Source organism: Tribolium madens, unplaced genomic scaffold, assembly GCF_015345945.1.
Source record: "Tribolium madens isolate multiple individuals breed KSU strain unplaced genomic scaffold, Tmad_KSU_1.1 Scaffold_19;HRSCAF=116;Tcas5.2_LG9, whole genome shotgun sequence".
NCBI lineage: Eukaryota > Metazoa > Arthropoda > Insecta > Coleoptera > Tenebrionidae > Tribolium > Tribolium madens.
Genome location: NW_025400983.1, coordinates 13,941,100 through 13,968,366, shown reverse-complemented (window position 1 = coordinate 13,968,366; position 27,267 = coordinate 13,941,100). Strand labels below are relative to the sequence as shown.

At 31.8% G+C, this 27,267-nt stretch overlaps 1 protein-coding gene across 3 annotated transcripts in view; it reads right to left on the bottom strand.

Moving 5' to 3' along the window:
- Positions 1–208: 208 nt before the first annotated feature.
- LOC123015766 (protein phosphatase PP2A 55 kDa regulatory subunit) overlaps positions 209–27,267 on the bottom strand; it is a 50,454-nt gene continuing 23,395 nt past the window's right edge. For all 3 annotated transcript variants that reach the window (XM_044415693.1, XM_044415692.1, XM_044415694.1), the window contains 2 exons: positions 17,802–18,757; positions 209–1,556 (listed from right to left, as the gene is read on the bottom strand). In XM_044415693.1, the coding sequence (XP_044271628.1) occupies positions 1,188–1,556; positions 17,802–18,757 (1,325 nt within the window). In that variant the 3' untranslated portion in view covers positions 209–1,187. The remainder of the gene's footprint in view (positions 1,557–17,801; positions 18,758–27,267) is intronic.

The window sequence follows — 27,267 nt, the reverse complement described above, 5'->3', positions numbered from 1 at the left end:
TTACACGCGAAATAGATCATAGTTGTCGCGGGTTCGAGTGTGTGGTGATATTTTTTATTAGTTCGGTACTCATTATTATTTTTATTTTATCACATTTTACTGTTTAATGATTCTGTTCATGATTCTAAATAATTTTATCCCTATAAATTTATTGTATGTTCAACTGTTCACATTTAGCCAAAAACTATCTTGGATGAATAAAAAGCAATAAAATTAAGTTTTCTGTATTATTGAAAATGTATAACAATCGAATGAGTTACAGCAATTTAGAATATGCCCAATTTTTAATTAAGGAATGTATAATTGCAAACAATTAGAGAAAACAAACAAAAATAATTTGAACATTCAAGTGACTGCTAGGTAAACCAAATCTCGTAACAATTTATTTGGTGTCTTATTATCAATAACCATCTTACAACTAAATTATAATTTAAAATTAACTTAAATTATCATTACAATAACTGTACTGTATCGTTTGGATGATTTTTGCTTGTAAGCCAATGCTTTACCGCCACGATTGATGTGATAACAAAGAAAAAATTTTAACAAATGGCACTCTAAGGCAAAATCGTTCCATAATATCGTCCATATTCAGTAAAGAATTTTCCCACTTGAAAAACCTACATTGAAAAAATAAAAAGTGTAAATTACACACTGGAAAAACATACTGGTAAAAAAAGTAATTCTGTATATATTATTTACATTTTGTACAATATTTCAATAGATTTAATGGCTAATATGTTACATTAAAATACCATACAACGAAATCAGTAGCAAGCAAATAACAACATTTACATGTGTTTGTTAGTTTCCCTCTAATATCGTCACAAGCAGACATTGCCACTGGTCACAAAAAAAGCACACAAAAAAGTGGTAATATTTTATTGGTTTATAAAAAAGAATATAAAAAAACATGTACAAATTTCGCTATTAGAGGTAAACTGTTTGGATTTAAGAAAAATATCCAGCCGTACAAATCAGGATCTTTCTTTAAATAAAAATAATTTTGCAATACCACATCTTCAATATCACAATTACAATCGAAGCTTGTATATTAAAATTCCGTTGCATGATAAAATTAACATTAAAATACCTTTGACAGTTAGAGCATTGCTGCCACAATCAATTAAAGAAAATCGAAATCAATCTGAATATGAGACGAGAAATTAATTGATTGATTAATTACACTAGAACTTATCCTGAAATAAAAATAAGTTATTAGTTGCCGCCACTGCAATGATATTCTCTGTAGGATGCCAGGCTGTATGTAATATTTTTTTATTAAAATCTAAACAGTCCACACTAATTTCATCTTTTTTACGTTTGCCTCCCGAACACACTTTTCTCGGTTTTAATATTGTTTTAGGTTTGGCGATGTCCTTCGAAGCTTCCAGCGTCACTTCCCGTTTCGTTGTCCTATCGAACATCCTAAAGAAATTGTTATAGGAACCAGTCATTATTGCCATGTCATTGCCGTTCCAGCAGCACTCGAACTTATCGAATATACAATCGTTCTCGTACAGTGAACACAACTTCGACCTTAGATATTCGTGAACCTGGAAAAAAAAATATTACGTCAAAAAATATATATTTCACGCGACGGAAACTACTTAATTCAATATCCTACGACGAGCATGCAATCTTTCAACACACATTTAGAAACATTTATTTTTTCTATTAATCGGTTTTCTTTTCATTAAATTGAAATTAAATTGACAACATAAACCACCGCTTTTTTATGAAATGTATTATTATTCCGCTTAGGCATTTTGTAAAAAAGTTTTTCCTTAGTTACGGGAATTGCTACAGAAACACTGAACTATTATTAATTATTAACAAAAAATAAAACAACTAATAAAAGGTAGGAAGGAAGAATATATGAGGTTAAACACTTTAAAAGCTTAAGTCAAAAAATTTCTCCAGATTAAAGCGCCAACGGAAATCAAATGAACTCAAAAAAATGCCCAGGTGAGACTCAAGACGGCGATGACATAAACTATCAAAATGAAACGTCACACTTTTGTAATCAATTGTCATTCATTTTCGTTTCGGTGTTTCAAAGTCAAATTTATGTGACAGGAAGGTTTTTTAATCCATTTTATCAAATTATTCACTAGCACATTTGTACGCCGGGGTTATCGATAAGGTGTCCTAAGTTTTAGGACAGGCGCAAAAATAAATATTTCTAGTTGAATAAAAAAGAAAAATTGATAATTATATTAATGCCCGGTTTCTAGAACTACAGGGTGATTCAGATAAGATAATGAGACCGACGTTCTGGCGATGCAACCCAAAAAACAAATTTCATTTACGTCTTGATCTAATTTTAATTACGATTTGCATTTGCAATCAAAGTTATCTTATGTTGCTCTGACAGTACTTTGACAAGCAATTTATGATTTATAAATAAACTGTTTGCCTACCTTTAATGTTTTATTCTTTCATACATTTTGTTGGATTTATATCGAAAAGACTTTTCTAATTTCTCTATCATTCCGCGAGAACTGAATGGCACTAATGTCAGAGTGACATAAGATGATAACTTGGATACAACTTGCAAATCCTAATTTAAATTGGAGCAAAGGCGTAAATGAAATGTGTTTTTTGGGTTGCATCGCCAGATCGTCAGGCTCATTATCTTAACTGAATCGCCTTGTATTTAACATTAGATAAATTTTATCGTTTCGAAAGTTACTAAGGTTGCGCTGATCTGATTGGATAGCAATTATATGTAGAACCTATAAAATTTATCTACAGGGTGTTTACAGTCTTGAGGTTAAAATTTAAATGAGATGATATTCACGGTAGAAGAAAACTAATACGCTATAAAAAAAATCACGATGTTAAAGGAAATTATTCATTTTACAGTATTTGTTTGAGAAGCTTCGGCTGTGACAATGGCCATTAGTATCATTACCTTGTGTTTCACCGTAAATCATAATCACGACAACCAATTTATTATTTTAATATTTTGCCATACCTACATGTTCATAAATTTGGAAAAACGAATCAAACATGTTGGAAACCAGTCGCTGAAAGAGATAAAACAGAAGAACTTCGAATTTTGATAAAAAACTAAAGTAAAAGCAAATCAAATGATGACAGTGTCAAAACTCTGAAGTGACATTTCTCTTTCATTGTCATGGATACGATTTTTTAATCTGTTGCAACAATACAATTTTATCTGAACAAGGAAATAATTCCAGTGACCCTCAAACCGTGAACCAATATTTTGGGAGTTAAATAACATTCTTGATAATCACAATTGTGCAAGTTTTTACTCGGTTACAGTATTTCTGTACTCTTCTAATACTAGATCAATTTTCAACTCCAAGACTGGTTTCAGAAACCGAGCTTAAAATATAATTCAGTTTGATATTTTCATATTATTTAAAATTCTTAGCGTATGGCAGTGAAACCCTACAAACTAGCTTTGAAAAAAAAACTAGTTGCTGGATATTTTCTAAATGATAAAATTAAGTAATTTTTCCAATTGTTGAAATAAAATAATACACAAATCGATTAACACTAACTTAATATTAAAAACCTAAAAGTTTGAATACTTTTTGGTTGGGTTTGTGATGATAATTGATTACCTTATTTGAAAATTTTCTCTGGGGCGCGAGTTCTGGCGCACCCTGTATGTTAAAAATATACAGGCTGTTACGGCTATGCCCCACATTAAAAGTATGGAGAGTTTCAGTACTGATATGTATCTAAAATTTTGTTTATAACCAAAATCAGTTAGGTTCTACTCAAGGAAAATATTCTCAAGATAGCGGAACTTTCGATTACACCGGAAGTGGTTATCAACTTCGTTATTTTAAATAGAAAGCAGTTTTTATTGCGTTCTTGGCTTATTCAAATGATTTTGAGAGAGTTTTTATTAGCTGTCCTGGATGAGGCATGAAGATGTTGAAACTGCATGATGAGCTTGCACTTCTCTGATGTATTCTTTCTTTGTTCCTTAATTTAGGTAATGGGGTTGTAATATATAATATTTCTATTACTACAGATGAAGAAACCAACTCTAAACCATCGAACCTTCTCACCAATTTTCACTTATAATTACACGAGAGCTTTTTTTTCGAAGTAAACTTGACATTTTAATAAGAATTTTGTTTTCTGGCAATTTAACGAAAAAAACTGCTTCTGAAAAAATTAGGAGTCTGTAAGACGAGTAATTTTTTCTGGCAGTTTTTTAAAAATGTCAAGTTTCCTTCGTAAAAAAAGCTTGAGTGTAATTCGGTAAGACAATTTAATGAATACGTAAATCACTAAATTAACAAATAAGGTGTAAATTAGTTTATTTAATTTAATGGAAAGTACTTCTACTAGATTCAGACGCTTTCAAAAGTTAGGTTCCGTTTTGTCGCTGTAATAGTTAGGGCCAACCAAAATTACTTCACACATCAGCTTTTTAACTTCAACTTTTTGACACAAGCCCGGCAAAGTACGGTTGGATTCAGTACGATACTTACTACGTTTCCATGAGGAATTGAATTCGAATTGAAAACGGTATTGGGATTGAGTCCGTGTGTGTTTCCATGAAGTATTTTGGAAGTTATTTTATTCCACTAGTGGATAAAGTGGTACTTTATTCGCATTTAAAGTGTGGAATAAAGTCTCTTTATAGAGTATAAAACAAAATGCACACTAAAGATGTTGTAAAATTGTTCACCACAGGATGTGTTTTCCTCATCCTCATACGGAGGCAGGTGTGTCAAAAGCCCACTGAGCAAGCGTTGCGATCAACTGTAGCCATAGGCGTCGATTTTGGGCGTCGCATCGCGTTACGTAGTCGGGTTAAGCTTGCTATTCGCAAAATCCATATTCACTAATTAATGAAAAATAAACATATGATTTCATATGTATTTATTAAAAAAATAAATATGTGACAACATAGTAACTAAAATATAACTGGATAAACAACTTTGCTATGACAAGGAAATCATGTGTAACGCAAATTTGCCGTTTGGTTCATTGGAATACTCTGTTGAATACCATTCGTAGTCAAAGATTGTAGTATACATTCATGGTCATTACGCTTGCGAATACCATTCGTGCTACGCACTCATAGTATTCATAAGCGAATGACCATTCATAAAATTTTTGACTACTCGTAGTATTATAACTGACAATTTTAGAATTTTTCTAAATGTCATAGTACAGGCTGAGTCACTTATAATAGAGACTCTGACCGATTTTTAGATGCAACCCAAAATACATTCTCACAGTCAACTTTGCTTTTGGTACGTTTGAAAATTTAGTTCATTAATTTCAAATCAAAGTAATTGTTGACATGTCATTAGTTAAATTAGACATTGTCAAAAATTCTACTTTCTTTTTCCCTTGCATGGTGTTAAATAAGACAATGTCATTATTGTTAAAAGGGACAAAAAGAAGAAAACACTGACAATATTAATTACTTATAACAAATCAGAGAAAACATATAACTTAGAGTGATTAATTTACTTTATTATTATTTATTTATTTATTTTGTTTACGTTTAATAAGATTATTGTTAAGGTTATTTTTTTATTGACTCCATTCTACACTGCATGTAGAAAGTCATTTCCTAATAATGTATTGTGCTAAATTTGATATGTTTTTACAAATTACTGTATAGAACACTTTCAGCACAAACAAAAAAAAATGTTTTTTAGCTTCTAACTTGCACATAACCTCAAAAATAATTTGAAGAATCTTCGCGATGACGCCCAAGGCTACCCTAGAAATTATGACTTATTACAGTTACTACGTACTTGGTTGTTACATATTAATGTTTTTAAATAAATATCGAAAGATAAAGATAATATGTAATCGAGTCATCCTTGGATCCGAAAACGTATGTCTATGAAACGTCAAATAAAATGACAAGTCGAAAGGTAAAATGGCATGATCAAAAAGATGATGACTTTAAAAACTAAATTTATTATTTACTTTCAGAAGAAAAAACGTATCTGGTATTATACGTTGGCGACTAATTCACTAATTCCAGCCCATTTTGCCGTGCAGTTAGTTCGAGAACAGACATACGTTTTCGGATCCAAAGATGACTTGATTACAAATTATCTTGATCTCTCGTATAAAAATATATGAAATTATTTGATTTATTTTTTATTAATTAGTGAGTTTGAATAATTTGCAAATATCAAATACGTGACGTGACGCGCCGCCTATGGCTACAGCTGATCGCAACTTTGTTCATTGTGGATTGTGGCCTGTTAACTACATCTGCAGGGCTTTAGTTTTGAATGTTATGATTATGAATTTATGAATTATGATACGTTCAGAATTGATCGCTGCGGTGATAAATTTACAGTTTGCGTTTTTCTGCTCGAATCTCAATTCAACCGGCACTGATACGACTGTGATTTCAATCGATCCAAAGGTAAAAATAAACTGATTTATTTATTATAGGTCTTAATGTCGCAATATACATGGAATTTGTTTCAAATTAACTTAGTAAGCGTACTACAGTGTGATCAAAAAATCTGTCTATCAAGCACGTCTGGAAATTTGAAACGTGTGCCTGTCGAATATTAAGTAAATGTTTTGATGACAAATGAGAAATGTCAAAATAATTTTTATGTAAATTATGACAGGAAACCGTGGTGAACGATTTGTGTGAATAAACACCAACAACATCTCATTTTAGGATGTTTTGAGACGTTTCATAGGATAATTCAATTTGCTTAGATCAATATTTCAATTTTTATAAAAAACTAATTTTTTTTGACATCTAGCTGACATGCGAACTGCCATGCAACATACGTCCTCAAGTAGTACGCCTACTTCATAGAAAGACTTTTTGATCGCACTGTATGTCGTAGTATACAAATATTTTTAGTTCGTGCTCAATGTTTTTTTTTTTAATATTAATTACTATATTATTTAAATTATAGAATTGCATTATATGTATTTCGTTTTTTTGTCTCATTAAAAATGTCTTTTTTGTTGCTTTATTAAATGTGTTTTATTTGTAATTTGGATTAACGCGTATGATAATTATGGTAGTCCCATTATGATAGTTGATTATGTGATTTGGGAGAAAATTGACGCTTTAAGCTAATAGTAATAGGTACTACAACAACAAAAGTTTTATAAGTTTTTAAGCTATAAAACTTGTGTTGTTTTCAAAAATTTTTTTCAACACTAATATTGAATAAGAAATGTGTCAAAATAATGATAAAATTGGCAAAATGCTAACATAAGAGTATTTTATGTACTTACAAAATACGTTGTGATTGATGACGTATGTATTTTATAGAAAAGCCCATATTAAGAACAATATAAGAGGTAAACTTAAATGCACCATAGAAATAGTAAACAAGTTGCAAACTGACGGAAATGAATTATAGGTTAGGTTAACCTCTTAAAAAACCTTTCAGTTTTGCAAATGCAACCAGTAAGTACAAATTCTTATTTCTATTTAAATAAATTTGGCATTGTCCGTTATAGGTATAATCGTAAAATAATATTGAAATGCTCGTGGGCTGCAATACTGGCATAACTCAAAAACAGTCATTTAGTTGGTGTTACAAGATTCTCTGCTTCAAGTTACGGCATGGCAAATGAATGGGCTTCTGTAATTCTGTATATCCCTAAAATTGTTTCTTCAAATAAATTTACGCATTTATGAATTTGATTCTGTTGGTAAGTAGTTGGAGAGTCTGGGAATTTTTGTTGAAAATTTTCCACACAAATGTGAAAATGAGTGAAAATGACCATTTACCATTCTTGTACAGCATTTTTGCTGCAACAATAAAATTTTCTGCTCTAAAGTAAACATTTTTTCACTCAAAATGAATAAATAAAACGCAAACTTATCCAAGTTTCGGATGACATTTGAAGTCATCTGAAGGTTTTAATCAACACCTACTCTATTTTTTTTTTCGATAGCACGGTATAAGATACACCTACTCTATATTTTTTTTTCTTCGATCGCACGGTATAAGATACCGTGTGATCAAAAAAAAAATAGAGTAGGCGGTGATTAAAGTCCTTCAGAGGGCAATCCTGATTTTTGACTTCAAATATCAGCGGAAACTTTAACAAGTTTGCGTTTTATTCATTTTGAGTAAAATAGTGTTCATTTTAGAGCAGAAAATTTTTATTGTTGCAAGTTATTACAAAAATGCTGTACAAGAATGGTGAATGGTCAATGGTCATTTTCACTTTCAGGTTGAGTGGAAAATTTCCAGCAAGAATTCCCAGTCCAAGAAACAAATTTATCCTTTGGCACTTGTCAACTGATTCTTAAAAAAGACTTAAGTTTCACTTGCATCGTGGTTTCTTTAAACCATAGCAGTTTTTTTTCTGTACATACATCTTTTTTTTAAGTTTTTGTAGCAGGAACCTCATTTTTGTCCACAACATTGTACTTACTTGCGGTGTGTTTCTATCAAAATTATTAGCACTTAATTCTGTCTTTAGACTTTTGGTAATGATGTCTGTCCTCTGGCATTTAATTATAGCGCTATAGAGCAAACAGACACTCAAGATTTATAACAGTCAAAATTTTGACAACATCTCAATTTGAAAAACAAGCATAATTTTTTAACAAAATTTCTAGGAACAAAAACAAAAAGCAAACAAAATTTGTGGCTATGGAGACAAGCGGCTACCAATTTTTTCACCAAAATTTTGACTTGGTAATTTCCATTTAAAGAAAAAACAGACTTTCATTTTTTTTTGATCGCACGGTATTAATGTTGCAAAAACGTGTAAAAATAATTCAGCTAAGCCACATAAAGTTATCTTTGCCTCGTATAAACATACTAAAGTCGCAGTCAATTCATAGTGGCCACTTCCCTGTGTAAATTTGTAAAAATTGAGTTGTGTAAATCCGACTTTAAACATCCAATTTTTTTTTTAGGGACTTAGCTATCAAAAATGACAATTCTAAAAAAATCGGGTTAGAATACTTCACATATAAAATCTATTGCGTCTGTCACAATTGTTGACACAATTTAGTTATTTCTGCGACCAACTTTGACAAAACCCACACACTAGAAATGGCGGGCTAAGTGCTGCCAACTTTGAGATAAATTAAATGGCCACTATGAATTGACCGCGACTTTATGTATTTTATCCACAAACGTCAAAAAATGACACGTTTTTATCTAAACGACAGAAGCAAAACTTTTAATTAAGGCTCTTCATCGTAGAAGATAACGGTAAATCCTAAACTGCAGTTGTATGTTTATTTTTTTTGTGTCATACAACATGCAATTCGTCATTTTTAACCAATTTTCTATGCGTCAGTCGGCTATCACTTTTGCACTCATCGGTGTTCATATCTCCATCAACGACAGCAAATTTGAAAGACCGATTAGATACCGACCCGGGTACCTACTTTATAATTATAAACACATTGTACTGGGCTTCATACCTTGCTCGCGATTTTTGGGCAATAGCTCGGTTGTAACATTTTCTGCAGCACTTCTGATTTCTGGTGGGGTACACATGGGGCTATTATCGCTCGACATTTTGAAGCATAAAATCACCAACAAGTCAACGATAACAAAACTTTGTGTCTGAGACGTTTTTGCGTCTTTTTTAATTGTTTGACATAAGAGTGCATAGCCACCGTGATATTTATTGTCAAACGTATTTATTTGTATAATTCTTTGGCACTGTAAAATGTAAGTTACCGCACACGAATGTACATAACTATTTCCGTGTTTCATTTACAGCAAAAAAATAATAGAATAGTACATTACAAGCGAGGTGGTAAATATGGCATTACCTCGAGTGCTTATGTATACGATCGAGAGGCGCCAGCCTCGCGATTGAATAAAGCACAAGGGGTAATGCCATTACCACCGAGGTTTGTATGCTATTTTATTCACAATCACATTATTTTCAGTCAAAAATTTGAGTAAAATAATAAAATTCTAACAAAATTAAGGTCCAAACGTGGTAGGCCATCCAAATGACGTTTGATTTTTGATATTTCAGAAATGTCAAATCGTCGAAATGGAGCAATGCACTCCCCCAGAATTAAGAGAAAATGCTACAAAAGCAAATGAATACTAATTTATCGAAATATTATGCGCATCGCCGTCTCCATAGAAATAATCCTTTTCTCGCCTGGGCATTTTTTGAGTTCAAGTGATTTCCGTTGGCGCTTTAATCTGGGGAAATTTTTTGACATTTCCAGTTTTTTAGCTTAAAGGGTTCAACCTCATAATATCAATTCTCCCTGGCGTATCTTGTTTTGTTGTATCCTTCCTTCCTAGCTTTTATTAATTGCGTTATTTTTCGTTAATAATTAAAAATCATTCAGTTTTTCCTTAGTAACCCCCGTAACTAAGAAAAAATCGGAATCACGGCTCCAATGCATTTTTTACGAAATGCCCAGGCGGGATATTGATACATTTCATTAAGGAGGCGGTGATTATGCGTAACTTGACAATTTGAAAGAAAAAATTTCCGGTATTTTTGTAATTTTAAGGTTGGCCATCGTGCATATTACCGCCCAAGAGAAGCAATATTATTACTCCTCATCAGATTTAATGATGTGTTTCCCACCCTTTAAAAGGTTAGTAATCGGCATATTACATTAGTGATTGTGAATAAAAGTGTTTTTCCTACGACCATATACGAAACTAGATCATAACGCACAATTAAATATGCGCGAAAATTGGCAATAACGTACGAGGTCGAAAACCTGTGCGATTTGTTTTCGCACTGTGTGTTAGAAATCTAACGCACAATTCACACTCGAATGTTTTGTATTTTTTCATTTAACGTATTTTTTTTTTGTATCCATTATAAAAAATAAATCGTTATGAAAACAAAAATATGTTCGTAAGAAAAAAATTATTTATGGCCGTAGGAAAAATAGTGTACAAAACTTGCTCGGCTAACGCCTCGTGCGCAACTTTCACGATTGTGCGTTATTTATTACTTTCCGTGCTCGTTATGTAATATACTAAATTGACAGGTTTTATGAAACACTTGCGTAATTTGTCGTCACCTACTTGCTATTTTTCTTTGTACAGGGTGCTGCATTTTGGACGTCCGAATAGGGAATCTCCGAAACTAAGAGGTTTAGCCAAAAACGAGTAATACATTCTGGGGCTCATTTTTTGAGGAAATAATATTGGTTAAAACCGCATCCCGCTGTCGTCTTTTGTTTTCGACTTATAGACGAAAATAGACATTTTAGCGAAATCCAAAAAAATCATATCTTCGTTATTATAGAAGACACAGATTTGAAATAAAGACATCATACAGGCATTTTTTTACGTAGAATTTAATAATGTAGTTAACAATTTTTCTCAGTTGTTTGTTTAACCGTAATAAAATAAACTTGTATTTTTTAAAATGGGAATCATAAATGGCTATGTAATTTTTAAAAAGCTTGTTTTTTTTTTCTTATCTAAAAAATATAAATTTGTAACAAATTATTATAATACATTTTTAGCAAAAAATTATCTTTGATTTTTGTTCGCAGTTAGCCATGAAAAAATGTTGCATCTTCAACTAAAAGGATTTAAACTATATTCAACCAGTTTCATAATGAAAGAGTTTTCTTATTGGCGACTAATAACATTTCTTTGTTTTTAAACAAGCTAAGATCATTGTACTATTGATACATACAGTATGTCCCCGGATTGAGTTTACTAGGGTAAAAAAAAATTATCTTTGATTTTAGGCCAAAACTACAAAAGAAAAACATTTTTTGCTTCACCTGAATGAGCAAAACTTCATTATTCTGATTCAGTGAAAAGAAAAGTTAATTTTTCTCTGCTTTTTAAGTCTTATCACATTAGCGGTTTTAATTATTTGACAACTATATGTCACTTTGACAACTAATTTATTAATTAAATAATGATAGTTCTTGTTAAAAATGACTTTGGTTTTTACCTTAAAACTGTTTCTTTGAGTTGCTGTTTATTAAAATTATGTTTTTCACAAACATTTTTGTTATTTAACTTGTGTAAACTCATTTGTCAAAATAATAAAACCGCCAATGTGATAGGACTTAAAAATCAAGAAAAAAATGAACATTTCTTTCTAAGTTGGAATAATGAAGTTTTAATTACAGATTTGCTGGTTTCAAGTAAAGCAAAAACTTTTTTCCTTTGCAGCTTTGGCGTAAAATCAAAGATAACATTTTTTCCCTCTTGTAAACCCAATCCGGGGTACTGTAGTGTTGTAAAAAAAGCCGCTTTAATTCTTCAATAAAATATATTTTTATGATTGTTCCCTTAGATACACAAGGTAAAAGTAGTACAGTAAAACCTCTCAACAACGGACACCTATGGGGAATTTTAAATTGTCCGTTGTGGAGGTGTCCCTTAATGGGAGGTACGCAAAATTAATAAATAAAATTGAAAAGCTTTTTATTCTAAATTAGAAAATAAAATAACAAAAATACAAAAATCGAGAAATTAAAAGCATTTCAAAAAAATTAAATAACATTTTTATTTGAAAAAAAAAATTGTTAATTTTTGTTTGTTTAGACCAAAAGTTCTTTTGATTATGTTTTTGAAGTTCATTACTTTGACTAACAAGTTTTTCTTGGGATTATCTTTTATTCTGCAACTCATTAATGTAAGCATTGAAGCCTATACGGGTGCGCCAGAACTCGCGCCACAGAGAAAAATGTTAAATGCCGGCGGCAATAGGTCGCCAAAAAGTGCAGCCGAAGAAGTAACTTTTGCTTGCATAAGAAAGTTGAGACCCTTAATTACACCAATCCCAGAAAGACACCTCAGGGTGTGATTGGAAAATTATATCCGTGGCTAGGTTACAAAAATAATACCAATTTACCTAAAAGTTTCAAAAAATAGTTGGATTACTGTAATTGTCTGTCATGTTTTTGACATAACACGCTATTTTCGAATATTTTTCTCGCTGAAGATGCTGTGCACAAGTATAATGAGACGAAATCGTTGAAAATTTGTGAAAACTCGATTTCCATTGCGTTGAACCAACAACTATTTAAATACTTTTAGATGTTTTCTTCAGAAGCATTGTTCCTACTTAACTTTTTCTTCGATATGAGTGATATGACACAGACAACAAGCCGAAAACTAATTCTAGAGTTAGATTAACCAGAAAGACAAAAAGGTACGCCAGTTTCTTTACTTTATTGCAAAACTAACAGAAAAATGTACTTTTTTAAGAATTTGTGAACAAAACAGGTTAGGATAATTTTTACTGTCATAAATCATAATTGTAGATTTACCAAGGTATTTTTGTTCGGTGGTGTAACCTAAAAACACACATTGCACTAAGACCCCTTGCTTCCTTTTTCATTAAACAATCCACAAGAGTATTGCAATATTGATATTGAAATTAGTTGATATTCCTCAACAGTCCACAAATTTACTGAAAATCATTGCTGAAATGCTCCTGGAAATTCCATTTGGAATTTTCTCAGTCAGTCCACAAATTTACTGGGAATCATTGCTGAAATGCCCCCGGAAACAAAGCATTTGAAATTTCCACTGGCCTAATACGAGTATGTCAGTTATAATGACTAGGTACAACTTCTCTGATTGATCTACTTAGAATATAGCTTCTTCATTTTCAACTATGCGCGCCGTTCTGGGAACAACTCTAATTTCTGTTCTGTCTGGTAGGACTTGACCGCGCACCCTGGCAATGGCCCTCAATGTGACCTTATAGCATGGGCGATTTCTGGCAGGAAAACGTTCGGAAAATATCCTAGCTGCCTCCCTGGCGTTATTATCTCCAAATAATCAGCGGCTAATTACATGGTTAAAACTTATTAACTCAAACCACACAATTGACCTCTAACACAAATTCAAACCATTACACTCGTGTACAACCTCTTCGGGGAGAAAAATATTCGAAAATAGGGTGTTATGTCAACACGTGACAGATGTGAAAATTACAGTAGACCAACTAATTATTAAAGATTCTAGGCAAATGGGTATTATTTTTGTAACCCAGCAACAAATATAATTTTTCAATCCCACCCTGAGGTGCCCTTCTGGGATTGGCGGAATTAAGGGTCTAATAACTTTCTTATGCAAACAAAAGTTACTTCTTCGGCTGCACTTTGTGGCGACCCATTGCCGCCGGCACTTGACATTTTTCTCTGGGGCGCGAGTTCTGGTGCAGCCTGTATAAAAAGTTCATTTTTAAAACAGTTTACATTTACTGATAATTTTTTTTTTTTATTTATATTACTTATTATTGAAGTGAGTAAGTAGGTGGTAATGCAACAAAAACATTTAACTGTACACTACTGGTTGCATTTATATGACATTTATGGTAAATGGGGAAAATTTCACTGTCCGCGTCCGCTAATCAGAGGGTCCGTTGTAGAGAGGATTTTTTACATTACATTCCTATGTATTAGTTACGTTCCTACAAAAATGTCCGTTATCAAGAGGTGTCCGTTAAGGGAGGTTTTACTGTATAACTAAATATATAAATTTTTCAATTTATATATTATGTATTCACAAAACTCCCGTGACGTTTACAATGTCAAACCAAAATTTTTGAGTGTATCCCAAACGACACAGATGACTATTATTTCATCTGACTGTACTTGATGTCAAGTTTCCATGGTACACGGCACATGCACCAATGATAATTATTAAATCATTTCAAATCAAGTGATAGCGACCAGGTTGTTAAACTTTGAGTGAAGTTGTCACCAACATAGCCATAGTGACTTTTTGTTTAACTAACTTAATGTCATTTTGACATGTCGGGAGTTTAGTGAATATATTATACTTGATTTGACATCTGTCAAAATTAACCTCAAAATTTTCAATAAATTCGTCTTAATTTTCAGGTTTTCGACCTCCACTGCAGCACTCAGCTTCGCTTCGTGCAGCAAAATTCGGTCTCAGACCTGAAAAATAATTTGACAGCGCCCTTGTATCGAAAATAACTATTTATATGACACAAAAATGACGATATGGTTTTGCAAATAGCCAAATTCCGTCTATGTGGAACGTTATCCTACCTCCATTAGATCATCAAAAAAATGTTTTTTCTAATTGTGTTGACTGTTGACACATTTGTTTTTCCTATTTTTGGATTTTTTAAAAATATGTTATAATTTTGTTCTGAGTCGCTCGCATATTTGTTCAATACTTCTAACGTATCGTATTTTTTAAATTTTTATAATTTTATCTATTTTTTCATCTATTTCACAGTTCACAAAACTCTTATTGATTATTATTTACACATTTGGAGTGAAATAGTTTTTCCATGGCCAATTATTATGAAACAAAATATGTATTTCATTTTTTAAGTATAATTATAAAAAAAAATATTCTGTTACAAATAAATATTTTTATCCACAATCACTCTATAAAGAGACTTTATTCCACACTTTAGATGCGTATAAAATACCACTCTATCCACTAGTGGAATAAAGTTACTTAACCAGCGCACCGCGAACAGCTTAAAACGTTTAATCGAAAGCACATTTGGCGTGACGTTTAAATGTCAGTTTAATTTTTAGTTAAGTTTCGAATAATTTGGGCCGGTGATTGTGGATAAAACGTTATATTGCAGTCGTGTTAGTCGCGTTTTATCCACTCAAGCAAATTAACCGCTCGAACTGACGTTCTCGCAGTTAAACATTATTATGTGGATAAAACGCATCTAACACAGCTTTTCAAAATTGCCATAGCCGCCACATAAAAAAAATACAAGTTTATCTTATTACGGCTAAACCAATAACTGAAAAAATTGTTAACTACATTATTAAATTCCTCGTAAAAAGTGCCTGTATAATGTCTTTATTTCAAATCCGTATCTTCTATAACAACGAAGATATGAATTTTTTTAGATTTCGACAAAATGTCAATTTTTGTTTATAAGTCGAAAACAAAAGACGATAGCGGCATGCAGTTTTAACCAATACTATTTTCTCAAAAAATGAGCACCACAATGCATCACTCGTTTTTGGCTAAATATTAGTTTCGGAGATTCCCTATTCGGACATCCAAAATGCAGCACCCTGTACATTTTTATTTTTGTTTAGAACAGCTAAGCTGTCTCAGTCTAGAAACTACTGAAAAGAGATGGAGCGTTATTGATTAAGGTTCTCAGTTTAAAAATATTCCCTAGTTGTCGTTTATTACACAACTGGGAAAAGCAATAACTTTCTATCGATGTTATTACCGATTGAAGATCCAATTTACGCACGATTTGGTTTAAGTGCTTCTATCATGTGCAAACACTTGTTAATTGATAGGAGGTTACAGCCAGATTACGTAAACAAAATAAACAGATGCAAAAATATAATTTCTAGGAAAAATATTGTTACTCGTAGTTATAATTTAGACACAAGCTGAAATTTATGAAAGCCACAAAAAAATTGAAGCTTTTTACCATTTTTGTCTCTATTCCATCGTGAGAAAAATTTTGTTTTAAACGAGCACAAAAGGCTAAACAAAAACGTAACTATGTATTATTTTGTTATAATTTTTTACAGATGTGAAAGTCATATTAACAATTTTAATCATTATTTATGTAATAAAGATATACCGGGTGTCCGGTCTCAAACTCGAACATAGCAAAATAATGTTGAATGCGATTTTTAAGTATTTTGTCAATTTCTTTGATAATAAAATAAACAGCTATCATAATCCAAAATTTAATTGGTTTTTATTAAAAACAACAATGGTCAAATACCAGCGAAGCCCATTGAAGTAATAATTCATTCATTACTCAACTCCAAATAAATTGTAAAAACAACTTTGACGTTACTGACAACAAGTACCGCATACTTATTTCATTTAAAGTAAAAATACCAATTTTATTCTTATTTTTGGAATCATTTAACGTCAAATTATTTTATCTTTCGATAGGTACCATCTTTCGATAGGTTGTATTGACGAACAAGAATCACAAAAAATAAACAATACCATGTTAAATCCCTGTTCGCGAATGAGACTGGACATCCGGTATTTAGGAGACCCAATGCGAAGGGAAGGTTTGCAATTTCCCGAGCACTATTATGCCTGTGGTACATACAACGGTTTATTATTTTCTGGTTTCTAAAACATTCAAAAAGTATTTAGTATTTCGGACTAGGGCTATCCCATATCTACTGTGTTGATATGGGAAACTAGCGAAAATTAGATGTTTTTAATTCTTTTGTGTCATAATGGTCCACTTATGTCCGCAAAACTGAATATTTTTTTGTAAAATAACGAAAAGATCAAAAGTACTGATAGTGAAAGTAGCACAAAGTTATACTTTATAATGTATTTTTTATTTAAAGAATATTAACTTAAGTTGTAAATTATTCCAATAATAGATAATTTCGAGAAATGACTACATATTTTATAATTTATGACGGTTGCGGGTGATGCCGAACATTTGTAGAATCCACAAGACATAAAATTTAAATTTTGCAAAAGAGTAATTTGTCACATCCATTTTAAAGTTTTTCTTACATACCATTTCTAGGCTTGCCTATATGCGATTATGATGTGTATGTTTTACAATGACTTCATCATATTACCACTGACTTGATCTAACCTTAGCCATAGGGCATAATTTATAATATGTACAATGATTTTTTAATGACTTTGGGATTTGCTCGTATAGTAAATAGTTTTGAATTTAAACTCATTAACATATGCAAATTGCAGGTTTCACTTTCACACGCTTTGTTTATTGGTACATTGATACAATTAATGTCGTTTAACGTCTACGATAAAATAAGCATTAATTTTAGAGATGCCGTTTGAAATAAATTGAGTTTTTGTTGAAGCACAATAACAATAAAATCGAATCGTCTCATGGCGCACAATAAACTTAACAAGAACATAAATACTTACTGGATACGTTTCTATTGGCTTGGTTTCCATATGTAGATCCCAAACTTTAACCGATAAATAGTCTCTAGATATCATGTATCTGCCGTTATTCGACAACTTAACATCGGAAATACTCGATATAATTTCGGAAAAGAAACTCCTGTTCGTCGGATCTTCGGGTTCCTCGAACAGTTTAGCATGTCTGTCGCAGAGGGCCGCCGCCCTCATGTCACATAACCTAATTGTACCCTTACTACTACTGTAAACAAACAGGTTGCACTCGACCGGATGAAACTCCGCCGCCGTAATGACTTCGGTCAATTCTTCCATATTCGTCGGCTTGATATCTACAATGTTAAAGCTTTGATCGGTAATCTCTAGATGCCAGAGGTTGATCCGCAGATCGTCGGCCGATAGGTACGTCTCTTGGTCCGAATTGACCGAAATGGAGTTGATGTGGTAAGTATGCGCGTTGGCGAAAATCCTCCTCGGCGACGCCTCCACCATCAGCTCCATGGGTTTAATAGTTGGCACCCTTAACGAGTTTACATTTGTCGGATCGATCAGCGAGCCGTTTTCTGACCGAGTATTATATCCCTCCACCTTCTTGTCCCTTTCCGACACCTTCCATAGCTTGATGGTCTTGTCGTTGGTCGACAAGAGAAAATGGGCCGGATTGCGACGTTTCAGCCATCGGATCTTGTTGATCTTTTCTTCAATCTCGAGACTTTTGAGGTAGTCGAATTCTGGCTCGTGAGATTGGAACGTTGAGTAGACGTTGTACTCGCCGCGCCGTGGAAATGATGTCTTTGACGACGGATCACGCTGGAAGATCACCACGCGGCCTCCTTTGTCGCCTGTCGCCAAAAGTTCACCGTCGTGGTTGAACTCCACGCAAGAAATTATATCAGCCTCGGTCACGTCATCGTCTAGCGTTCCCTTCACCTGAGCAAAGCACCACTGTACGTCTCCATTGCCTACAACAAAAACACATCCGAGATTAATCGAAATGTCCAAATGCCAATCATTAATGATTGTCTATTTGTATTTTACCATCGCCCGTAATAACAAGATCAAGCTATACTAATATGTAGTGTATTTTATAACAACAAAATTTTACATTCACATGTGGACCCATGTAATGAAGATTTCAGTTGATTATGATATCCAAATATTTTTAAATATCTTCTTGGTGAATGAGTTTTGTAGAGAAAGTATGAAAATCTGTGTTGAATCTAAAATAAACGTATTTTTTTCTTTAATTCAACGAAAATTAAAAAAACAGATTTTTTTGTCGTGAGTAAACAGTAAGCTAATTCATAATCATAGCACTATCAAAAAATTGAGTAACAGCCAGACAGATATTTCTACTTAGATACAGGCATTTGTTCAAATTAAAATTAATATAAAAACTCATAAGTTTTTCCAACACTAATATCTTATACTGTTTCTTTGGTGCATTTAATAAGCTTATTTATATATTATGTTGCTGTTAATATACGCTCTTTTATAAAATACGTCGTCAATCACAACTTAAACTACGACCTCGATTTTTAAACTGTCTATAAAACTCTTGTTGTCTTAGTAGCTATTATTTCTCGGGTAAATATAAAATAGTAAGTTACGATAGTGTTCGTTGCCTAGGTCGAACGAAATGAAAAAAACATGGAAAAACTTGATAGAAGTTTGGAAGATGCCTGACAATTATAAAATTGTGAATTGTGACAAAGACAACGAGAAAAAACTGGCATTTATTAACAGGCTACATTTCATTATAAAAAAATCAATTTGTGTTTATTTTGCACTCAAGTGTAATTGTAATTGTAACTAAAACACTTATTTTGCAAATTATTACATAATTTCCTGGTTATACAGGGTGTGTCAGAACTTGCGCCCCAGAGAAAAATTTCAAGTAAGATAAGATACCAGGTACATGGAAAAAAAAAACGTTCAAAAAACGTTGACATTTATTTTTGACATTTGACATTTTTTATTTCTATTTAATGATATTTAATAATCTTGTAGTTTTTTTATAATTATTTAGTGAATGAACAAAAATTTTGCCAATAAAAGCCACAAATAACATTAAACAGAGTTACAATTTAGTATACAGCTTCCTTGTTTCCTCTTCTAATAGCCTGTAGCAAAAAAAAACTTAAAAAAATATTTTTCCAACAGAAGTAGAGTCAAAGTGCAAAATTTAAACTCTGGTATTCTCTGTATAAAATGCATGTACTCTCTGCGAAAATTTTAATAGTCACAATTTTGTTTGCCATAAAGATTTTGGTATTTATTAAACTCCTAGACAACCTTAACCTAGTCCTGACCATCGCTAAATAGCATGCTATGTGTATTTCCAGTCTTCACATTCTTGTCCTACTTTTGTTAACACATTCACTCTTAACAAATTTAATTTGGTGGCTCGAAAAATTGCATTATCCAGTTAAATCAGAGTTAACTGCAGTTGTCAGGATCTGTAATCTTTGTGTAATGATTGTAAGAAGGTTATTAATATCAAGCGATCAAGATAATTTGTAATCGAGTTATCTTTGCATCCGAGAACGTATGTCTAACTCAGTCTAACTTCACGGAAAATGTCAAATAAGTCGTAAGGTAAAACGGCAAAATGGGCTAGAATTAGTCGCCGACGTATAATAATACGAGTCGGAACGTTCTTTTTTGAAGGTAAATTATAAATTTAGTTATTGTAATCATCACCTTTTTGATCATGCCATTTATCTTTTGACTTGTCATTTTATTTGACATTTTACAGACATACGTTTTCAGATCCAAGAATGATTCGATTACAAATTATCTTGATCGCTCGATATTACTTACATTGGCAGACATTTAGGAGTCTGTATTTAACAATTAAAAATTAAATTATTCTACTATACTATTTCGATAGGTGTATAAAGTTATATACTATTCACTTCAACTTCAACTTATTTTCATTAGATTTCGAACACTGTTTGCTTTTGATCAATCCTTACTGGTCCGTAAGTATCTGTCCATTCCTAAAACACCATCATTATTTGAAAATCGAAAAATAATTACATAGAAATTATTGTTTTAATAAACTAAGAGATGTTAATAGAACATGGGAATTGAAGGATAGAAAATGTATAAAATATATTCTTTTACAAAGGGTAAACGAACAAATTCAGTCGACTATAAAAACTAATTAATTCTTTGATTCATTGATTGAAACATGCAAATTGAAGCGACTGAGAAAAGCGCTATAAAGTGAACAATACAAAAAAAAATGCCCCAACCCTTTTCTCTTCACAAAAATTCATTAGACCCAACAGAAATATGCGAAAAACGTTTAAAAATGCAAGTAGCGTAAATGAAATTCTTTAAACAAGGCAGACACCTTTAACAATTTCAATACACACGCCCTATTAACATAAAATAACTGCACACACAACTAATGACATGTTTGTATCGACTTGGTTACAACTGTTATAATTATAACTGAATGCATAATGGCTACCGTTAGTCTTGTCTATTTGACATTAAAGAAAAAAATCATCCCTCAAACGATACACGTTTTGTTATCGTTTACCAACCGATTGGGCGAATGCACAGAAGCCCATGGTAGACACTTCGAACACCTTTTACATTAGTTTAACTTCTTAATTTATTTGTTGAATTTTGATTAAATGCAAGTTATCTGCCAATCCGATGTTTCTGACAAATCTGTTCAACCTACTTCGATTTCTAATTTAAAATAAAAAAAAATATTTAATTTAGCAGTTAGTGATATTTGTATTGTTAATTGCGGCACAAAAAAAAATTCAGAAGTACCCCTCTCATGTATATCACTTACGTAGCTTTGGAAATTACTATTCTAAATGTCTACTCCAATGAAAGAAAATTTGAAATATAACATGTCATTAATGCCAACAAGAAAGAAGACGAAAGTTATAAAAAGCTTAACAAATGCAAATAATATGTTTAATTTGATCACTCGCTATTTTGATATGTAATTACAATGGGGTACTATACTATAATTTTTTTTATTGTCTAAGTTAAATCTACATTAAAAAATAATATACCCGTGTTTTTTGTTTTTTGCGAAAGCGTGCATTCAAGCGAAAAAAAAAATTGAAGTTGGTGCAAAATAAACACACCATGTTTGCGCCAAGTGATGATGTGAGCAGACCCTGACGAACGCGCAAAATCAGCCAAAGCCGACAGCTCTAACCCAAGCTCCAGTCTGCGAAAGTCGTGGGTAAGAGAGACAAAATAGCGCTTCGTTTGCTGATTGGACGGGGAGGCCCGACGTCATCAAACGCGCGTTGTAATACCGTTTTAAAATTACAGCTTAATTGAAAATCGATTTTTAGTTATATTGCTATTTAACAACGAAGAATAATATAAACCTAAATTTTGCCTTCTTTTTTTATAGTATAGTACCCCATTAACAATAAATTTCAATATATATTTCTACGTTTAAATTGATATCTCCGCAAATTGATTAATAAAAAATCGTTCTCAAAAATATTTTCCTCGATTAACCAAAATAAGTAATAGTATATTAAAAAACAAGTGTTACACTCTCATTATGACACGACCTACGGAGTGGCGAGTGTTACAAATGAATGAGTATCAGAATGAGAGGTTGTAACACGTGTTTTTTATTTTATTTTTTCTATGAAGCGCTTTTAAATTGAATTTATTATTATAGTATTTGACAGTTAAAATTGATGACATTTGACGTATGAGGTTACCAAATCGCTTGAAAATAGTTCAAATTGCATTAGTTTCGGTGAAATACGTTGATCTAAGTATAACAGTTTCTCACTTAAAAACGACTGTGATGGCAAAAGTAGTGCATAAAATGTTGCCAAAAACAATGTTACAAAACTGCATTTTGTGCAACTATTTTCAGTTACAGAAAATACTCAATGTGACCGAAATAGAAAAATATTGTAACAGGTGATAGTAGAGCTTAAAAGAAGTCAAAATAACTAAACTTTTCTTATCTTTATGTTGATTATTATAGGTGCAGTGTAGGGCAGCTTGCTAACTTTACCCTTTACGCCCGGTTTTTCAGTTGACGGTTAAAACCAAAAAAAAATCTTGTTACCAATTTATTTCCTGGTTTGGCGTATTTTAGTTGACTGAAGAAATGCGTCGGTTTAACCAATTTTTTTCAAGTTAACTAATGCAGTGTTCAAATTTTTCTAACTCTACTTATTAGATAGATAGTTAGATATTGAATTTGATCGTTTATTATTTGTAACAATTCTACAGAATTCGTTATCATCCGAATAATTAAAATGGTCTCTTCGAACTGGTCCACGCGGAATTCTGAGAGGCCGACCCAAATGCACGACGAAATGAAGAATTTCTTCTTCTTGGTCTTCGGAAGAGAAATCAACTTCAAATCAAACTGTCAATAATGTTAATAAAATTTTTCATTTTGGTAAAACACTCAAGCCGAAAATACGTGGAACACCAAACAAACTTCAAAATTCAAAGCGAAATGCAATTGACGCATGCGCCATTTAAGTCCCTAGACTCAGTGTAGCCATCACCAAAAATTGAGAATTTTGGTTAATTTAATCTAATTTCCACTAAACCAATTCCCAGCACTGAAATAACCCTGCACTCAGGGTTAAAATTTACGTTAAGATTTAACCAAGGTTTGTTACCCTGGATTATAACTCTGTACTGAAATAACGGGCGTTAGTAAATGTATTTTATATAAAAATTTACAATAACATTTATTATTATTATTTTGAACCGGCAAAAGAAGAAGAAACCATTTGGCAAACAATTATTGACAAATAATTTTCAAAACCTTTACACTCCACTGACCAAGCGGTTTAGACCTGCAGTCAGGCAAGATTCACCATTACGGAAATTTCTATCAAGTAATGATGTTGATGAATTATTTCAAATGAGATTAATATAAGAAAAACCCCTAAAATTCCCTAATCTAGCGTCACTGCAAAATTTTCGCCTCGCAACTTAATGAACTATTATTAATAAAATTATTAGAATTGTTATTTAAATAAATTTTGTTAATATTGAGACATTTCTTAACAATATTACAAGTTTTTAAAAGAACTGCTTTTTAATTTCAATAATTAAATTTGAATTTCATGTTATTAAACAAGCCAAAAACGAAGCCATTTATAAAAATCTAAATGTTTTTTGGAAGAAATAATTTTTCAATTAGAATTATTGTTTACACATATATTTATTTTAGATTGTACTTTAGTAAATTTTGTTGTATTCTATGTTAAATTTTTAGATTACTAGATGGTCGCCAACCTTACTTAATGTGACAAATAAAATTTAATAAAATAAAGGAGTTTTGACTGGTTTATTATTATCACCTGAATGTTTACAGTTTCTGAAATACAGGGTGTTTACGGTCTTGGAGCTGAAAATTGACCTAGTAATAGAAGAGTACAGAAATACTGTAACCCAGAAAAAAAAACTTATACAATTGTTATTAGAGAGTTTTTGCAAATCGTTTAGTTTAACGTTAACCTTAACGACAACGTCATTTAATTGTTCAAAGACGTTTACTAAACGTCTTATTTGTCGATTTCTTTACAACGGTCATTTGTCGTAATACGTTAAACTTTTTTACGGTTTGCAAAAACTCTCTATTATTAAGAATGTTATTTAACTCCAAAATATTGATACACGGTTTTAGGGTCACTGAAATTATTTCCTCGTTCAAATAAAATTGTATTGTTGCAACAAATAAAAAAAATTGTATCCATGTCAATGAACGAGAAAAGGCACTTTATAGTTTTGACACTGTCATCATTTGCTTTGCTTTTGCTTAAGTTTTTATCAAAATTCGAAGGTCTTCTGTTCTGTAATCTCTTCCAGCGAAATGGTTTCTAATAGGTTTGATTCGTTCTTCTTAATTTTTTTCCAAATTTATGTAGATAGATGGCAAAAAATATTAAAATAATAAATTGGTTGTCGTGATTATGATTTACGGTAAAGCACAAGGTAATGATACTAATGACCATTGTTGCAGCCGAAACAGCAGTTCTCAAACAAATAATACAGGGGTAATAATGAGCCTGACCAAATTTAAACTGCGGCCAGCAATACATTTGATAGGCTTCATGAATTTTTATTACGAATTTTAAAATTAATAAAACAGTTGTCGCATAACTGACACATTGAAATTGACAAGAGAGGCAACACAAGTTTTATGACTTTAGTTATTCAAGCTTCTTTGGAGGTTTTCTATTCGGGAAATATTGTCGTAACGAACGCTCAACGACAGAATAGTACATTAAAGTACAAGTTGCAGAAGATATCTATTCAAGCACAAATTTGGAATTCCGAAACGAGCCGCGTAGCTGCGAGTTGAGGAACAAATGAGTGCTTGAAGAACCTTCTGCAATTATGTGCTTTATACTATTTTTTCTATTTTGCCGCTTTATATATATCATTTTATAAATTAAAAAACGAAAATTTAAATTATTTTTTTTCTAGAGAATTTTGTGACGGTTGGCGACATTTATGTGAAATAATTTTAGGCGACTGTAAAAAATAAAAATAATTCTTATTTTCACATTTGCAAATGAATTGTGAAGAATGTCCGTCACTAAAATTAAATTAACGCCAACGACTTATTCCAGCACTCAAATGACGTCATTTGGGTGCTGGAATAGACTTATTCTAACACTGAAATAGAAAAACATTTTTCTCGCCATAAATAAGAATCAGATCTGTTTTCTCATCGTTCGAATGCATTTTGACTTCTTGTTAAATGTATTGTCAGTTGTGACAAATAAAATTATTGGAAGTAAAGCTATCGTGGATTCATAACAAGTTTTTCAAACAATGTGATATCTAAACATATCCACGTTAACTTTGCAAATGTATCGCTAGTTGTCGGTAACATTTGTTATAAAATAAAATTAATAATAAAATTCAACGCTATCATTAAAAAAAATCCTGTAGTTGAAAAATTAAACTATTTTTTTTTAAACAATAAAGAGCTAACCTCAGAGATGATATTTGTTTACAATTAGAGTAGGTGAAGTTAAAGGGTGTGCCCCAAATCCAAATTTATTCGACGAACAAAACCTCAAAAACTATAAACATTCGGAGAAAGCAAGTTGAGTTATTTTAACTTCTTTTAAGCTCAACTACGGTCTGTAAAATATTTGCACCCTGGACAGAACGATTTTTTAGGATAACTTAACCTTGACTGCAAACTATCTGAAATAATATAAAAAATATACAAACAAATATCCAGAAAATTATGCAATGTCTTACATATAAAATATACAACTGGAATACAATTCCGATTGTTGACAGCTTGCCACTGATAGCATCATATGACACTTTAAATTTGCAATAAAAAATTATTTGTTAAACCAAACTATATCAAGTTGCAGTGTTGCAAAAAAAAAAGTTCTTAATTCTGTTGCCAACTGAAATAGTCATTCTTGATCTCATTGTAGACAGAATGCACCAGAACTCGCGCCCCAGAGAAAAATGCCTTATGGGTAGGTAAGAACATGTAAAAAATGTTAAAAAAAAATTATCGATAAAAATTTCGAAGTTATGAGAGTCTCAATTTTGCAATTTGCCGCTATTTATTTCTGTTGGAAAAATAATTTTCCAAGTTTTTTTGCTACAGTCTATTAGAACAGGAAACAAAGAAGCTGTCCTAAATTGTAACTTTGTTCAATGTTATTCGTGGCTTTTATTGTTAAAATTTTTGTACCTTTACTAAATATCTGCAAAAAAACAGATACAAGATCATCATTATCATTAAACAGACATAAAAATGTCAAATGTCAAAAAATAAATGTCAAAATTTTTTGACAGAATTTTTTAAACATTTTTTCGATGTTCCTGGTATCTTATCTTACTTACAATTTTTCTCTGGGGCGCGAATTCTGGCGCACCTGTATTCTTCTTACATTCAACTATATACATTCAAAAAATTTAAATTATCAATAACAGACAAATAAACTTGAACTTAAAATGTTACCAACTTCTTAAAAATTAGTTAACATTGAATTTGTATTAGAATACAAACAAATGTGATAAAAATAGAAAGGATATTGAAATGTGACAGAATACCGGCATTGGACTTGTTCCATTATCTAGTAATCTAGTGAATGTAAATATATGGTACAAAAATAAAAATTTGATTTTATTTATGATAAATTTCCGATATGTCTCGTTACAAAAAGCGCCTCTCGGTACGGAAAAAACAAACGACAATTGTATGAAAACACGTTAATTACATCACAAATAACGAAAAACCGTAATTATTATCTGATAAGTGACTTTAACGCGATTAACCTAACAGGCTTCCGAACTCAACGTTCTCATGCCGTGCAGAGGCCACTTATCAAATAACGAGTTCAAATTCGCGACTTATGTTTGTTATTTTAGCGGGAGCCTCGTTGTCCGGGCCCCCGGGCTGCGGATTGGGTAAGGGCAGTGCGTCTTTGGTCAACATGGCATCGCAGCAGCC